Below are 17500 nucleotides of genomic sequence, written 5' to 3' on the forward strand. Positions count from 1 at the left end.
CCGCTAGTAGGTCAGTGGCAGCCGCCATTTGGTAATGGCAGCCGCCAATTTAGTAATGGCAGCTGCCAGTCGTCAGTGTCAGCTGCCAGTTGGTTATGGCAGACACCAGTCAAACAGCAGCAGCTACCAGATCAGCAGCGACGGCAGCCAGTTATTGACAATCAACCAGGGCAGACACTATTGGGCAGGGGCAGCTGCAATTCATTTTACATGTGAAGCTGAGGCATTATTAGGATTTAAGGCAAATGTCTGTTGCGTTTTCTCTGAAGTATATAAACTAAATGAGTAATCTATGTCTGAGTTAGACCCTTCATCTAAATCCGTTGCATTTAACTTAACAACCAGGCTTCCAATTGGCAAATTCTCGCTAAGATTAATCGTGTAACTTTCTTTGTCAAACTGAGGTGAATTGTCATTTGTGTCCAGCACGCGCACGATAATGCTTGCCGTTCCAGAGCGAGAAGGACTTCCACCATCGGCGGCAATTAGCAAAAGAGGATTCAATTTTTAGGATTGAATCAGTACATTTTGAGCCATCTCTCCCTGTTTGTAGTTCAGTATCAAAAAGTTTACTATTACTTAAATAGTACGTTCTTATTGAATTTGTTCCGATATCGGGGTCAACGGCGTTACTTAAAGAAAATCTTTTGCCTGCAGAAGTAGACTCCTAAATGTCCAAATTAATAGTATCTTTGCGGAAATACGAAGCATTATCATTAATGTCCTGTATTTCAATTTCAATGTTAAATATGCGTACAGGATTTTCTAATATTACCTCCATTTTAAGATAGCAAGTCGCCTTCGATGTACACGCATTTCATGTGCATCTGGACTTGTGAAACAATTCTCACATTTGTGAGAACACATTATAACTCCCTATATTCCTATATTTTGCATTGGCGACGCAGAATACATGGGGCTCAGTAGGAGCTAGTAGGAAGCAGTTGAAGCAGGCTTTGACCCATGACCTCTCAAAGACTGTGGGTTGATGCTGAGGCCTCAGGTCCATTTAATGCTTTACATGGTTCCTTACAGTACACAATAAGGTGATGGAGGGATTCTGTATATCAGATGCAATAACCTAACTGTATCAGTGCTCTGACAGTCCACTATTCCAAAAAAGCAGGTAAAACTTTGTCAACACAGAAGTCTGCACTGTAAAAAATTGCTGTTAATTTACAGCAGAATTCCAACAGTATTAACCTGTTATTTTTGAAAACAGCACTCTACTGTTAATACAAACAGAAAATTGGTAATTTACTGTTCTTTTAACAGGACTATACTGGTTTTCTAAAATACAGCACTTTACCGCTAATCATTCAACCAAACCATCTAAATTACAGTATGATGTTGTATTTTTTGCATTGTGGGAAATTGCATTGTTTAAACCAAGCTACACATGGGAACATGGATCTGTGTCTCTCTGCATCCATCCCCATCTAGCAAGTTATTTGGTGAGTAGCAGTTTTATTATATTCGGAAATTGGTGCAAAGTATATTAGCAAAGTTCTCAGTTTGTTTTTATCAGCCTACTTAATATGTGTGTGTTGAAGAATGATTCAGTAGCTAGCTAAATTTTCACAGATGATTCCTACATGTGTGGGCACACATATTTTATTAGTGAATTTGTGAAGCGTAATGATGCTTATTGATGTAAATACACTGCACAACATAACATTAGACTTCTTTTCCTGCTGATTATTGGGTGGTATTCCAGATTAAAAATTTTAGTTCAGAAATTGAGTGCTGAAGAAGATTTCCTTTACTGTAACTCATTATTTTTTCTAGTTTTTTCAGAGTTTTTCTATTGTGGTTTAATATTAATTACCATTGTTGTTACCATGTTTGCCATTAATTAATGAATCTATGGCAGCCCATAGCAGTATTATTTGACCTATTCAATGTTTGGTGAGTGTGACATATTTCTTTGACATTACAGGTACTGCAGAGTATTTGATGCTGCACTACTGATCACAGTAAGTACTTTTATTTATTTTAGTAAGTACATTTATTGAATCATAACAGTCAAGTTTGCAATTATGTTTTCTTGTCAGATATGTGCACATCAGTGTAACTGCTCAGTTGCCTATGTGAGACACATGAAAATTCACAGAAATATGCACAATTTAAAACTGCAGTGTTGTATCCCTAATTGCAAAAGGACCTTTCGAAAATGTCACCCAGCTTCTGATGGCTCATTTCTCAGAGAACACCACAGGACTAGTTCTTCATGCAGATGTAAGTTTCCATTGAAAAAATACACTCTACACATGTGTGTGTATGTATGTCATGTGTCAATTTATCAAGGGTACACGTTGTAATTTGCTGTATTTCAAAAAAATCTGACAGGAAAATTCTGTCATGTTTCAGGTGGAACAGCAGGACACTGTATTCAGCGCTGGATGGTCAGCCTTGAGGGCCATGTAATATGTGAGGGGATCCAACCCACCTTCCTGACAGGGCTTGCTGCCTTATTTTCTATCTTCTACATCTTCAATCTCGAATACCAAGAAGAGGCCTCATGCACTCTTGAATTCATCCAAAGGTTAGGTATTTTCACTAAAACATGTGTTTCTTAACTCTTTAATGGTATACTATTGTGAACAAAACATTTTCTGCTTTTTGTTGTGTTGTTAATGTAAGTGAGTTACACAACTTGAGTTTTACACTGCCTGAAGAGACACTATTGTTTTTCAGGCGCTTCATTGGTTTAAACCCTTAGCAAGGCACCAAGGCTGGACGGGGCAAAGTCTTGTAAAAAAAAGAAAACTGGCAAAGCCACCAGCAAAAAGATGACAACAGTCGACCCACATGTATCCACTCTGCTGAGAAGACTGATGGAGTTTCACTGGGACTTAAAATGGTGAGATTATTCAGTCCCATTACACACACACACACACACACACACACACACACACACACACACACACACACACACACACACACACACACACACACAAGACACCAGCTTGTCTCATTGCTTTAATTCTTTTTCCCTCACAACCTTTCTCTCTCTCTTACAGGGTAGAAAGTCTGAATTGCTGTTATTTACGCACCTCACCTGGTCCCTTAACACCAGCTCCATAACAAAGAAAGCCCAGCAGCGTCTCTACTTCTTGCGGAGACTGAGGAAAGCACACCTTCCACCTCCCATCCTCACCATGTTCTACAGAGGGACTGTAGAGAGCATCCTGAGCGCCTGCATTACCGTCTGGTTCGGGAGCTGCAACATCTCGGAGCGCAAGACCCTACAGCGGATAGTGAGGACAGCCGAGAAGATCATTGGTGTCTCTCTCCCCTCCATCAGTGACATCTACACCACACGCTGCATCCGCAAAGCCACCAGCATTGTGGAAGACCCAACCCACCCATCACACGGTCTCTTCACTCTGATGCCGTCCGGCAAAAGATACAGGAGCATCCGAGCCTCCACCTCCAGACTCTGTAATAGCTTTGTTCACCAGGCAGTCAGGCTCCTCAACTCCCAGATATGGAACTGACACACACCAACACTGATCTGACCCCACACACGCACAAAAAGATTGCACTGAACCCCCCACCAGAAATATTTGCTGCTCTCCCACAGGACCTAATAACTACCTCAGAACCACTGTGTTCATGTATGTCCCATATGACACAGTATATCACTCATCTCAGACACCACTCAGACCACATTGCACTGTCCCAGCTCTTTACACCATCATGTCGCAATTGTCTCTGGCCTGTTGTATTTATTGTAGTGTTTTGCTGTGAGATTGCCCTATGCTGCACATTTTGCACATTCTTGAACTGCTACCCTGCTGCACTTTATGTTGTCTGTTGTACTGTTAATTTGTGTTGCACCATGGTTCCGGAGGAACGAAATTTCGTCACACTGTGTACCTGTACTCAGATGTAATGACAATAAAAAGCCACTTGACTTGACTTGAAGTTTGTCTTTGTCTGGTTTGTTCCTGTTGTTTCATTATCGGAACTGTTATGTTGTGACTAGTTTCATGTCAATATTACCAAGTCTGAATGCCTTGTTCTTTTATTGCACTATTTTCAGTCAAAGGGTTGTGTTGTTTTTTTGTTTGTTTTTTTTTAATACAAAGTAGGCACTATTTGAATGTAGAGAATTTAAATTATGTTAAAATAAAAGGCAAAGTGCATTAAGAAGCTGTGTTTTTTTTTCACATTGCAATTACATGCTGCTGTTCTAAATTCACAAATCACATTCTGTTGTAGTTTGTAGATTTTGTAAAGACTGAATGTATTTTTTAATAAATTAGTTGAGTGTAAAGTATTGCAAAAGTAGTCTTAAATGCTGTGAATGCTGTATTTTTTCAATAACAGTACAAAACTGTAAATTTTAGTAACAGTAAAAATGTGTTAAATTTACAGCAACATAATGGGAAATCAACTGCAGTTGTTTACCATTTTTTTTACAGGAAAGTTGTAAAAAAACAGTCCTTTATTGTATTTCTCATTCACAGTACAAAACTAAATTTTAATAACAGTAAAAATGTGTTAAATTTACAGTAACATAATGGGAAATTAACTGCAGTTGTTTACCATTTTTTTACAGGAAAGTTGTAAAAAAACAGTCCTTTACTGTATTTCTCATTAACAGTACAAAACTGTAGATTTTAATGACAGTAAAAAATGTTAATTTTACAGTAACATAATGGCAACCCAGCTGCCAGGTCTTTACTGTTATTTTACAGGAAAATTTGTTACAGTGTGGTTATTAATGTGGTAAATATTGAGCAGGGAAACAACAAAGTTTTTATTACTAAGGAATTAATATTTGTGAAACTGGTAAAAAGCTTATTTAATTTACCAGTGGAAAAACAGGAAATCTGAGCTTTGATTTGTTTTCACAAATGTGAGAAGTGTTTCACAAGTCCAGATGCATATGAAGTGCATTGCTCCTTATGTGTTCCTCACTATAGGCCTGAAATGGGGGGTCTAGGTCATGTTATTTAATAGTGAGACACATGTATTCCAATTCGCCAATGCAGGAAATCTGAGCTTTGATTTGTGTTCACAAATGTGAGAATTGTTACACAAGTCCAGATGCACATGACATGCATTGGTCCTTGTATGTACTTGATACCTTTGTGTTTGTAGGTTCACATGTTCAGTTGCACATGTTAAAATGTTGAATTAACCCATGACTTTTATTTTGAAAAGATTATTTTTACAAATGTTGAAAAAGTTTGTACTCTGTTATGTTATATTCCATTCCTGTCATTTTCGTATGTATAAAGGCAAAAAAGACACTTGCATCATAAATATCTTGACGGCATCGACTCAACATATGTTTTGTCGATATGCAACATATGTAAAATTTACGCCTATCCCTCGCCAGAAATGTAACTAAAACAGGGTTGCCAACTTTTGACGTTCGCTTGGAGTGAGATTTTAACCTGGAGCCGGTGGCAAGTGTATTTTGTTGACCGGGGTGGGGGGGTGTGGCGAACGTAAAATGGACACAGATTCAGTGTTATATCGCCGGTGGATGGCGCCAGAGCTAGCGAACTAGTAACGTATTGAATCATATATGTGGATCTGAGGTAAATAAACTGGATTTTTTTTTTCGCGTGAGATATCGGAAGTGTGGCGTGAGAGCGTGTGAAAACAGTCAAATGCGTGTGTCTCACGCTCAATGCGTGAGAGTTGGCAACCCTGCTAAAAGCACAGGGTACGCTACGCCAGATACCAATGTAGACACCACGGACACACGGCTATAGTGAATGACGGCTGTCACTGACTGCTCATTCCAGCTGCCAATTAAGACATTTTTCCGACACTCACAATAGGCGGCTGCCATTGGCAGCTCCATCCTACTGCCAGTAGAGATTGACTGCCGTCACTGGCAGCTCCTTCCTGCTGCCAGCTGCCGATAAGAGATTAAACCCCCTCTCTGAAGAACTGAACTGTGTCCATCTATACTGAGCACAAAGAATAAGAATGCTGAAAAGTCTGCTTGGCACGTAACTGGCCCAGGCAGATACTGTGGGCTGTTCTGTACAGAGAAATAAAGTCTTCTGCCTACTTGAGAGGTTAGTCAATATTAGTGCAGCTCTAATTTTTCATTCAGTAACAGTTTGTACAGGACTGTAACCCACACACCCGTAACTGTAACCCGCACACACACACACACACACACACACACACACACACACACACACACACACACACACACACACACACACACACACACACACACCACACACACACCGCACACACCTTACTCTTACTGGATAATTTTGCTTTGTGTCAATTTAAGATCTTCATTCTACACAAACGTTTTCCTACTAACAAATAATTTGAAATTCTGTGAAATAAGAAAAACCTGAGCGTCTTCAATAAATATAATTGTATATTTAATCAAATCTCTTATAATGATATTTATTATTGTTTTATGTATTTATTTATTGAGAATAGAATAGAATAACCTTATTAATCCCACGAGTGGGAAATTCAGTTAATTTATAATCGGTATTGAATAAACGCGTGCATGTGTTAGAAAACATTCCAGCCTTGTGGTGATATTTTGCTTTTCATCATGGAATAAAAAAAAATAATTTCTTTACACACACACACACACACACACACACAGGTTAATCTCAGGCTTAGGTGTATGCGTATCTATAATTAGTTCTAGCGGAAACTCCCCGTAAAAAGATGGGAAAGATTAGAAGTATGCGTGCGTCTGAGCGCGCGCCAGCGCACGAGCTCACACTTTTGAACTTTGGTAACTCTCGATGTTTACGTTTCTCGAGACGGTACAGTAACGTACATCCAACATCAAAACGACGAAGTAGGCGTATGTCATTACTAATCTCGTTAATCTGACGTGATTGAATTACCGACTCACGTGCGCACCGTTCTGCGTGATCCGCTTTCGAAGTCGGGCGATCAGGCTCGCGCGTTTCACAAGCGTCCGGGGCACGGAACCACAAGGACGCGCAACTTATGACCAACCATGGCGAGCGGAGGGCAGAAAGTGGTGTTAATCACGGGCTGTTCCTCCGGCATTGGATTGAGAATTGCGGTGCTGCTGGCCAAAGATGAACAGAAACGTTACCATGGTAAACGTGCTCTCCTTACTTTATACCTACTTTTCTTTCGGGTAAATCGTGTTGCAGCGCTGTGGACATGATGGAGGATTTCACGATCAATCAGACAAGTTGCGTGCTCATAGTTTCAGTAGTGATCGTTATTATTCGCTTTTGATGAAAACCGTTGTCTACATTTTTTCGCCAGTACATTTGAAACATTCGTTTAGCTTTGAGGCGAGTAGAAATCTGTCTTCACTAGCGAAGCCCGGGTCTCTGGAGCCTCCATGGGGCTATTACCATGTGAAAGCGCCGTTTCTAGGGTTCGGCTCCGCCAGGATGCCGCTTGCCAGGCGGAGATCATAAAGACACTGCCAGTCCCCTTTCAAGTGACTTCTCCAATACAAAGCGCCCTTTATGGCCGTGAATTGTAGAGCGCTGCCTGGGTTTAGTGGCGTGCCTAATGCGACTATAGTTGACCCACTGAAGAGAGTGTTGCGAGAAGGACAAAGTTGGAGACCTGTACAAGAGAGGGTAGACCTACAGTCCTACACGGAGCTCCAGCGAGGACTTCGTCTGGGTTCGCGGAGCGGAAGGTTGATGTTCGCGTCGGTGATTATCTCAACTGTGCCTACGATCTCTTTAACGCCAGTCACAATACTCGGATCAAAATTGTTGCCTGTAAGAGGCTGATATTCTGTTATGATTTAACCCCCTTTATCATGCAAAAAAAGGAGAAAAATAACTCCTATTGAACTTTGACCCATTTCTGGGCGCCTTGCAACAGAGAAAAGCTTTTTCTCTTTTGTTTTGAAAAGCGCAGAAAATCCGTGGTGATTTAACATTTCATTGGTCCTGGTCATAATGAGGACTGGTGACCTATGCCAGCCAAAGGCAGGCTGGCAGCTCCCAGGGAGAATGCCCCAGTGTTTAAGCTGCCTCAAGTCTTATTCCACGGCCATGGCAGGGACAATGAAATGGTTGTTCTCTCTGACCCATAAAGGCTCGGCCTGGTTTGTTTACACAGGCAGAGCCGTGTGTCTAAAAATGTCATATCCTGTCACTTCAGGTAAGGCTAATCTGTTTGGAGTGAGGATTGTGATGTAATTTGTGTTCGTCCGAACCCAGCACTCTGGGACGCCGCGTGGGCTTGGACAAATGAGCAAAACACAACCGCAGTTTGCATGCAGAGAAAGGAAACCACAGTCACGTCATTACGTCAAAATCCCCACTGCAGTCCAAGTGATTTGTGGTCTGTGTGACCACTGACCTGTTGCGTACTATAAGACAGAGCAGGAAGTAACATCACTGACTTCTTCCTCAAAAGAAAGTTTGAGTGGCTGGTTTGTAATAGATCGCCTGATTTAGGGTAATGTCTTCCAGAGGTTCAAAGTGCAAAAGGGAACCCATGGTTATCCACAGAGTTCATCTGTTAATCTTTTAGCTGTAATAGGATTGGCCTTATTGACTGAGTGTCTTCTGCACCCTGCAGGTATGCATGCATGTGTGTGTGTGTGTGTGTGTGTGTGTGTGTGTGTGTGTGTGTGTGTGTGTGTGTGTGTGTGTGTGAGTGAAAGAGAGTGATAACAGATATGGAGGGTCATGTGCAATCAGTATGTTATGTGAACATAGTGTTTTGTACAAGTTTCTCTCTCTATCTCTCTCTCTCTCTCTCTCTCTCTCTCTCTCTCTCTCTCTCTCTCTCCCCCATTAAGTCATTGCCACCATGCGTAACCTGCAGAAGAAGCAGAAGCTGGTGGAGGCGGCTGGCGAGGCCCTGGGGAACACGCTGACCCTGCAGACCCTGGACGTGTGCAGCGATGACTCGGTCAAGCAGTGTGTCAGCAGCGTCAAGGACCGTCACATCGACATCCTCAGTGAGTCACGCGCGAACCGCAGGGAAACCCTTTCACCTCATACGTTTGCGGGCCAGAGTGCATAAACAGTCCGGCTTGGCTTCGGAGCTGCGGTGTTTTAGTCACCGTCTCGCTGTCTGTGGTTTCCAGAACAGCTGGACAAGCCAAACTTTGGTAAACCCAAGCAGAAATAGGTCTAAGGGGTACTGATGGGATGCAGGCGGCTTCGAAAGGGAAGAAAATGGAAGGGTGTGTTTTCTGTAACGTGCATTAGCTTTGATCAGCTTCCTTAAAACACATTAACCGTGCCAGCCATGGCATTTGGACTCCCTGTATTAAAATGCCCTTTAATGCCACTGCACGGACTCACGGTGTGTGTGTCTGACCCAGCAGTAAACAACGCAGGTGTGGGATTGCTGGGCCCTTTAGAGAGCATCAGCGTGGAGCAGATGAAGAAGGTGTTCGACACCAACTTCTTTGGAACGGTGCGTATGATCAAGGAGGTCATGCCCGACATGAAGAAGCGGCGGGCGGGCCACATCATCGTCATGAGCAGCGTTATGGGCATGCAAGGTAAGAGGTTCGCCACCAGAGGGCGCTGGTCTACACTCAGTTCCCTGTTGAGTTGCTCTTGAGAATTAAGAGGCTGGGGAGGTAGAGAATGTTGGCTACCAACACTGCAACTGTCTGCACTGCTTAGGCGAGACGGGTGAGATAAATGTCTGTGTGTTGCCGGCGTGTCTGCAGGGGTGGTGTTCAACGACGTGTATGCAGCCTCGAAGTTTGCCATCGAGGGCTTCTGCGAGAGCATGGCCGTGCAGCTGCTCAAGTTTAACGTGAAGTGCGTATGCCCCCCCCCCCCCCCCCCCCCCCCCAAAAGCTCCTTCACAGGGGTGTGTAAGCACAACCAATCACGTCTCACCCACCCCACACCCACCCCCACCTTCCCAGGATGTCGCTGATTGAGCCGGGCCCCGTGCACACGGAGTTCGAGGTGAAGATGATGGACAACATGGCCGAGATGGAGTTTGCCGGTGCGGACCCAGACACTGTGCGCTACTTCAAGGACGTGTACATGCCGTCCTCGTGTGACATCTTTGAAGCAATGGGGCAGACACCAGAATATATCGCGAAAGTAGGCAAAGACCCCCGATCCTCCACTGCTGCTTGCTTACCCAATCTGCAATGTCATAAAAATGATAAACAAACCTCCTAGACAAACCTCATTCTAGACATTACAGGTCAAGGCCTCACAGTTTTATTATACAAGTATCTAACAGAGCTTCTTTTCTTCACCCCTTTAACTATTACACTTTCGTGAATATTTTAAATCTCAAAGCTTTCACCGGCCAGACGCGTTAACCATCCATTACTGAACCTACTCTCTTATTCTGTCTGATCGTCTCCGACAAAAGAATCTCCTCCTTTCTCCCCTGTCCTGCCGCAGTGCACGAAGAAGGTTATTGAGTCGAGGAGCCCCCGTTTCCGGAACCTGACCAACAGCCTGTACACCCCAATCGTGGCCATGAAGTACGCGGACGAGACGGGCGGCCTGTCCGTTCACGCCTTCTACAACCTGCTGTTCAACTTCGGCTCGCTCATGCACGTGGCCATGGCCGTGCTCAAGTGCCTGACCTGCAACTGCCTTCGGCGCCGCACCGTGTCGCCCGACTGACAGGGGGCGCCGGCGAGACGCCGCCAGAGCCACACCGTGCCTCGGCACGCCCGGGTGACCCGGATGAACAGACTGCTGCGTGTGCAGGCCGGTGGACCTGTGTGTTCAGGGGTTCCTAGAAGGTGTGGTAGAATAGCGATTCTCAGCTCTAGTTCATGGGTTGCTTGTTATCTCTGATCCAACTTACACTGACTAATTAGCAAACCCTTCGACCAATCAGGTGGGTTTGTGTGGAGTGAAGAACTGCACTGTGGGATACTGGAGTGAAGGAACAGTGGCTTAAGCAAACGAGTTTCTGCCATTGATCTGCTGTGATTCTAACTATATAAGCAAAACTCAGGCAGAATCTGGTGACGTGTGAGTCAGGAGTAAATCAGTTATTTATGATGACTGCTATGATATTGGTTTTTCAAGGATGACATAAAATTCAGTGTTTGCAACTCAAAAGTGTAGCAAAAGGTTAAAAAAAATCAAATTAACCTTGTAAGGTTAGACCTCAAGGAGCAGTAGTTAGGATCTTTCCTCTGATTCCAGTGATGTCTATTGTGAAAGTTTCTTTAAGCCTCTTTGTTGTTTTTTCATATATTTTTTCCTGTCCAGGCTGTAATAATGTAATAACTGTGAATATGTATGTTATAATATAAAATCTTTCTAATTGTTTTGATTTGGAAATAAAACATATTGCTGTAATTTCATCAGACTTGTTGTGATTTCGGGATGAGGCCGTTATCTGTTATAACACTGCTAATTTGATGACGTTTTGCTGTAGTTGTAGCGAATGGCCACTAGAGTGAAAGAAAAGCACTTTCTCCCTAGTGTGCTTCCTTTCGTGATTTAGTAGGAATAACAGTAATAACAGTGAACAGCAGAGGGCGATAGAGCATTTTCTGATGCAAGTTCTGCACTGTGGAGGAATTTGAACATTCCCAACTGAAGAGGACAATTCCTGTTATGGAGGGCAGATTTTGCCATGATATCTTGGATTGCATGTTGGACCTGGTGAATGTTCCATTGGAGGTCTGAAAGGGGAGAAGATGTAAACCAGTCAGATGGAGGTGCTGGGAGGTGGAGAGGGAGGTGCTGCACCCAGCCGTGGAGACGGACCAGTAGGCTCGTCCCACCATCACTGGGACACGTCCAGAGACACACGGAGGTAAACGTTCCGTGTGAACCAGAAGCCCACCAGACCAGAGTCTTCTCAGAACTTATTATGTAACTGACAGCCTGATAGGCAAAGACAGAAAAAATGAGCGAAAGGGAGAGAGAGAGAGAGAGAGAGAGAGAGAGAAAGAGAGAGAGAGAGAAGGCTCAGGTCAAAACAGGCGAGCGAGTACCCAGGAGTGCCTGACAGACTGCATGCCCTCCGCCTGCCCGGTGATATGCTGATGGATGTAAAGAGGTCACGGCCTGCTCCTCACGCCCCCCCCCTCCTCCCTCTTTGTGCCTGGCAGGAGAACGTGACCTGGTTCCCATCCCCGAGGGACGGAGTCGGTGACAGGCTGCGCAGGTGGAGCTGGGAGTGTCCGGCGCGCCTGCTTTGGCCCGTCCAGGCGGCGGAGGTAGTGGGCGTGAGGTGCGGTGCCCCAGCCTTACCGCACGTGCTCTCCACCCTCCCCGGTTACCACCCACCGCGCCATGTTGCGGGCGAATCAGCCCCCGGACCCAGCTCGTCCGCCTGGAGGGCACTGGAACATCAGACGTGCACAATCAAGGAGTGGTGGTGCAACAAGTGAAGTCTCAGCATGTGTGTGTGTGTGTGTGTGTGTGTGTGTGTGTGTGTGTGTGTGTGTGTGTGCGTGTGTGCATGTGTGTCTTCATCAGAGGCGACAGCTTCGTACAATGGGACAAAGGACCTGTCAATCACAATCAAAAGCGAGAGGCATGGCGATGCGGAGGGGTTAGGGAGGGGGGATGTGTGTCCTGCATATCTTGAGGGCTTGGCGGCCTCCATGTGGGCCGTGGGAGGGGGTTGGGCTTGGGGTGCAGGGGTGTGGCCAATTTAGGAAAATGAGCATAAGGGTGCTCAGCGCTGAATAGAGGAGGGAACTCTTTACTCACTGATTGACTACAGGTGCTACAAAACCTCCCTTGAAACTGGAAGTGTCTGGAAGACAAATCTCATTCTTACTGCTCCACTGTAGAGCTACAAAACAGGAAAACTATCATGGCCTTATCGGTACTACTATCTTGACACGGTTGTGGGAACTTGAGTACACATGCCACCAGACCCACCTACACTCACGTTTTACTCACAGTCTAACAAGGGCAGTTGCGTGGCATGGGGAAAAGGGGGGGGGGGGGGGGGGGGGGTGTGTGTGCTGACGTGAGGCCTTATTGCTGGCTCGCTGGGTTCAAGACATGTGTTTGGAGTGTCTGCTAGGGCTGTGGTTAACCACCGCACAACGCCAACCACCGCACAGTGCTAACCACCGCACAACGCCAACCACCGCACAGTGCTAACCACCAGACAACGCCAACCACCGCACAGTGCTAACCACCAGACAACGCCAACCACCGCACAGTGCTAACCACCAGACAGTGCTAACCACCAGATAACGCCAACCACCGCACAGTGCTAACCACCAGACAACGCCAACCACCGCACAGTGCTAACCACCAGACAACGCCAACCACCACACAGTGCTAACCACCGCACAGTGCTAACCACCAGACAACGCCAACCACCGCACAGTGCTAACCACCGCACAGTGCTAACCACCGCACAGCATATCCAAACCCTGCCAGCGAATTCCTTCACATTTCACATACGGACATTCCTCTATTTTAAATCGGAAGTGCTGGGTGACGAAGAACATGTCAGGTGGGCCCATTAATTTGACGCTAGTCTCGAGGTACAGGAAAACACCTGAGAAAGGTTCGGCCACCAGCAAGCAGGACGGCCTGACTTTCGATGGCCGTGATCACATTTCACCTTTAAATAGGATTCGTGTTTTGAGTCTGGTATGCGCCCGATCTGTCACAGGGTTCACCGCCATGGAGCTCGGGGAGCGTCACACCAAAGACGGCCTCTCCCGCAACACCTCAAAACATGTCAAGATGCTAAGCCACCACACAATGACAGCGCGAGCACACCGGGGCACAGGATCGGCGGGGCTGGCCTGGAGCGAGTCCTGACACGAAGCCCGTGTTGACTACTCCGATGAGCTCCTCGCTCCCCTTTGACGTCTGCCGAGGGTAAACAGACCTGCCGGAATTTCCTCCGCAAAGCCCCTTGAGCGGCGAGGGTGAGCGTCTGCCCGCTCGGCCGTTATCCTGGGACAAAGGGAGTGGAATCCTGCCTTACTCTCACCCTCCCTTTCCTATGAGCGTAAAACCCGGATTGAAAGAACCAACCTTGTATCCCTCGGTTGACCTTGTGGGAGCTCTGACTGGGAGCTGATTGTGGCAGGACCGGGCGAGGAACCCGAGACGGCTTTGTCGCCTGGCGGAACGGAAAGCTGATCTGTTTTCGCCAGGGTGGTGGAATCGAGATGGGCATAGACGACTCCCACCCTCCCCTTGACACACACGCGTACACTCACACACACACACACACACACACACACACCAGCACCTCAGGAGAGCACTGGCTCCTGGAAGATCTGGGTAATTAAGGTATCAGAAAGGAAGCTGCCATAATGGCTCGGTCTCAGGGTCGTGGTAGGTAACAGGACCAAGAGGAGAGCAGAAGACCTTGTGCTGGCACTTCACCTCCACCTCACCATGACTTTCTTTCCCTCTCTCTCACGGGGCCTCCAACATACACACCCTCCCCAACTCCCCCCTCCTCCACCCCTCCCCTCCCCTCCCCACCCCTCCCCTCCCCTCGCCACCCCTCCTCCCCCACCCCTCCCCTCCTCCACCCCTCCCCACCCCTCCCCTCCCCTCCTCCACCCCCTCCCCACCCCTCCACTTCCCAGGTGAGACTTGGCAGCACTTCAGCTCTCTGGAAGCTTGCTGGCCTTGGGACAAACCACAGTTCAAGTGGTCCCAATGAGTCTCTCCCACTCTCCCTTCCTCTCTCTCTCTCTCTCTCTCTCTCTCTCTCTCTCTCTCTCTCTCTCCATCCTCTCTCCTAGCCACCTGGAGAACTTCATGCTAAGGGATGGTCTCCTCTTCCCCAACTCCACCCTGTCCTCTGGGGCTCTCCAACTCTCTCCTCCTGCTTATAATGGCATAGGACCACACCCAGTAAAGTGTGGGTATCAACTGCCTTTCCCAGCCTAATTGATGAGCCGCTTGTGTTTCCAATCCAGCGTGCTTTTGTGTTCCTTTGTCGGTGGAGACGGGTGATTTCAAGACGCTTCCCAGGTCATTACCCCGCACCGGCACTATCCTGGCGTGCCGACTGCCAGAGTCACCGGGGCGTTCGCACGGATCCCACATGCAAGGCAGGGTGAGGCGCCCGCTCTGCGGGGGAGGGGTCGCGCGGCGCGAACCAGACAGGAAGTCCCGCAACGGCTGTACGGCCCTGAGACATCATCTCCAGCGAGGTGGGCCGCGCTCCAAACTCTCCACGCAAGCACCAGAGTGCCAGGACTCCTTGTTGCTCTCTCTTTTGGTCCATCTCTCTCTCTTTCTCTCTCTCTCTCTCTCTCTCTCTCTCTCCCCCATTTGCCAGGCTGAAGGGCAGGGCCTCCTCTCTCTCTCTCTGCCAGGAGTCTGCTCTATCATTGTTTATTCAGCTTGAGAGCATCACTCTTTGGCAAGTGGATGCAGGCCTGGCCAATCATATTGGTCTATACAACAGAGGTGCCACAGCTCACGCACACACGCACACACACACACACACACACACACACACACACACACACACACACACACACACACACACACACAAACACACACACACAATCTAGAATGTGAACTGCTGCATCAAAGCAGTCAGAGTGGGGACCTCCAGATTTATTCCACCAGTATAATGTCCTCTCACTGGCGGGGGGGGGTGTGCAGAGATGGGGCCACGTTTGTCTTCTCCATCCGTGGGCCGCATCCAAACGAAAGCCGCCTCCACTTGGCGAGGTGCAATCAGAACACAAACACGCCTCTGTGATTTGGTCGATATTTGTCATTCTTGCAGGCGTGTGCTGGCGCACACACACACACACACACACACACACACACACACACACACTCACACACACACACACACACACACACACACACACACACACACACACACACACACACACACACACAGAGACACTAGTCCAGTTGTCTATCTCCCCTCCTGGTTTACATTCACATTTCAAATACAAGTTTAGTTTGTAGACTTTTTCCCATCTTTTACAGACAGTGTCCTCTCCCACTGTCTGATGGTAGACAGACAGGCACTTGCTTCCCTGGGCTTCAGTTCTCTCTCATACCTGCTCTCCTAACACCTTCTGCTCCTTCTTCTGCTCATCTCTGCATGGACACACACACACACACACACACACACACACTTCCCTGTTTGTCCTCTCTTTTGTCCTCCCTGTCCTCCTGTGCACTATGGCTGTTCTCGCTGCCCTGGGCTGTGTTTAGCCTCCCCCGGGGAGCGGCGGCCGCACCAAAGACCCCTCCCCCTGGGGGAAGAAGGACCTCCCCGCTGAGGTCACTTCCTGCTCTCGTTAAAGAACACCATGAAACCCAGGCTGTCAGAAAATAAAGGCCTGGCCTGACCAACAAAGGAATGGAAAGTCTTGATCACATGCACTTTTACACATGCATACACACACACACACACACACACACACACACACACACACATCTCAGTGTGTAACTGAGTGGGTGGGGGTCTGTGTGTGTGTGTGTGTGTCTGTGCGTGTGTGTGTTCTGGAATCCGAACGTATAGTGCTCCTTGGGCCTGTCATGGGTTGACAGAACCCAGAGTGTTCCCTGTATGCAGTGGGCAGGCCAGAAGGAGCGGAGCCGTGCCCTGAGACGGGAGGTCACCGGCGGCCCAAGGAGCTGCTCCGACCCCTCTCATGTGAACACCCACTTATTCTGGGCGCGGGCCAGGAAAGAATAGAGCTGCACGTTTGGGATTCGGTGGGAAAGGCGTCTCACGGAATGTGACAGGGGGAGTGGGGGGCTGTGGGGTGGGGTGGGGGTGGCTGGCATGACTGTTCTTGCCTCTCTCTACAGTACTCTGGATGCTACAGGAGAGCCATGGCTGGTGTGAAGAGAAGCTACATCCACCCTCTCTGAGACCCAGAACACGTTGCTCACGCATCCCTGTAGGGGACCTCCAACCACGCAGTGACCCCACAACACTCAGACTGCTCATGGTCAGCCAGCAAACGGCCCACAGCAGGTCCGTTCCCAGCTGGGACATGACCCCTCCCCCCCCCCCCCCCCCCCCCCCGTCCAGGAAGCTCAGACGTTCTGAAGCACTTTATCGACCAGCGTGGACCGGCTATTCCGGTTGAATGTTGAAGCGCTCCATTATTGGTGGAAATACGTCAGAATCTGAAAAGTTTGTTCCCAGGTAGAACTGAAGATTATCAGCGGAAACCATGACAACATTTAACGATGTGTGTGGCCCAACACCATTCACTGATCACGTGTGCTTGGATCAACCTGGTGCTGTTCTCCACAGGGCAGTTCTACACAGGGCACTTCTACATGGGGCAGTTCTACACAGGGCAGTTCTACAAGGGGCACTTCTACATGGGGCAGTTCTACACAGGGCAGTTCTACAAGGGGCACTTCTACATGGGGCAGTTCTACACGGGGCAGTTCTATATGGGGCAGTTCTACACGGGGCAGTTCTACACGGAGCAGTTTTACACAGGGCAGTTCTATATGGGACAATTCTACACGGGGCATTTCTACATGCATGGGGCAGTTCTATATGGGGCAGTTCTACACAGGGCAGTTCTACAAGGGACAATTCTACACGGGGCAGTTTTACAAGGGACAATTCTACACAGGGCAGTTCT

General features: G+C 47.5%; 2 protein-coding genes and 1 long non-coding RNA gene across 6 annotated transcripts in view; 2 read left to right on the top strand and 1 right to left on the bottom strand.

Moving 5' to 3' along the window:
- Positions 1–4079, top strand: part of LOC143517450 (uncharacterized) — a 4150-nt gene extending 71 nt beyond the window's left edge. Inside the window, exons 1-6 of one of the 2 annotated variants that reach the window (XR_013131952.1) lie at positions 1–1454; positions 1940–1976; positions 2162–2238; positions 2371–2545; positions 2698–2863; positions 3024–4079. The exon at positions 1–1454 is cut by the window's left edge and continues 71 nt beyond it. This is a non-coding gene — a long non-coding RNA (uncharacterized LOC143517450). Of the gene's footprint in view, positions 1977–2161; positions 2239–2370; positions 2546–2697; positions 2864–3023 lie in introns of both variants that reach the window. The other variant, XR_013131951.1, reaches the window with a different exon arrangement.
- The window catches only part of col5a3a (collagen, type V, alpha 3a), a 62039-nt gene extending 55060 nt beyond the window's left edge, over positions 1–6979 (bottom strand). Inside the window, exon 1 of one of the 3 annotated variants that reach the window (XM_077009970.1) lies at positions 6858–6979. The gene's annotated coding sequence lies outside the window, so the exon portion shown is untranslated. The remainder of the gene's footprint in view (positions 1–6857) is intronic. The other 2 variants (XM_077009969.1, XM_077009971.1) reach the window with 2 other exon arrangements.
- Positions 6940–11272, top strand: rdh8a (retinol dehydrogenase 8a). Its single transcript, XM_077009974.1, has 6 exons — positions 6940–7079; positions 8762–8923; positions 9296–9475; positions 9650–9743; positions 9854–10037; positions 10350–11272. Exons 1-6 carry the CDS (start codon positions 6974–6976, stop codon positions 10575–10577), a joined length of 954 nt encoding a protein of 317 aa, XP_076866089.1. The 5' UTR covers positions 6940–6973; the 3' UTR covers positions 10578–11272.
- The last annotated feature ends 6228 nt before the right edge of the window (positions 11273–17500 follow it).

Source organism: Brachyhypopomus gauderio, chromosome 6 (assembly GCF_052324685.1).
Source record: "Brachyhypopomus gauderio isolate BG-103 chromosome 6, BGAUD_0.2, whole genome shotgun sequence".
In the NCBI taxonomy this organism is placed as follows: Eukaryota; Metazoa; Chordata; class Actinopteri; order Gymnotiformes; family Hypopomidae; genus Brachyhypopomus; species Brachyhypopomus gauderio.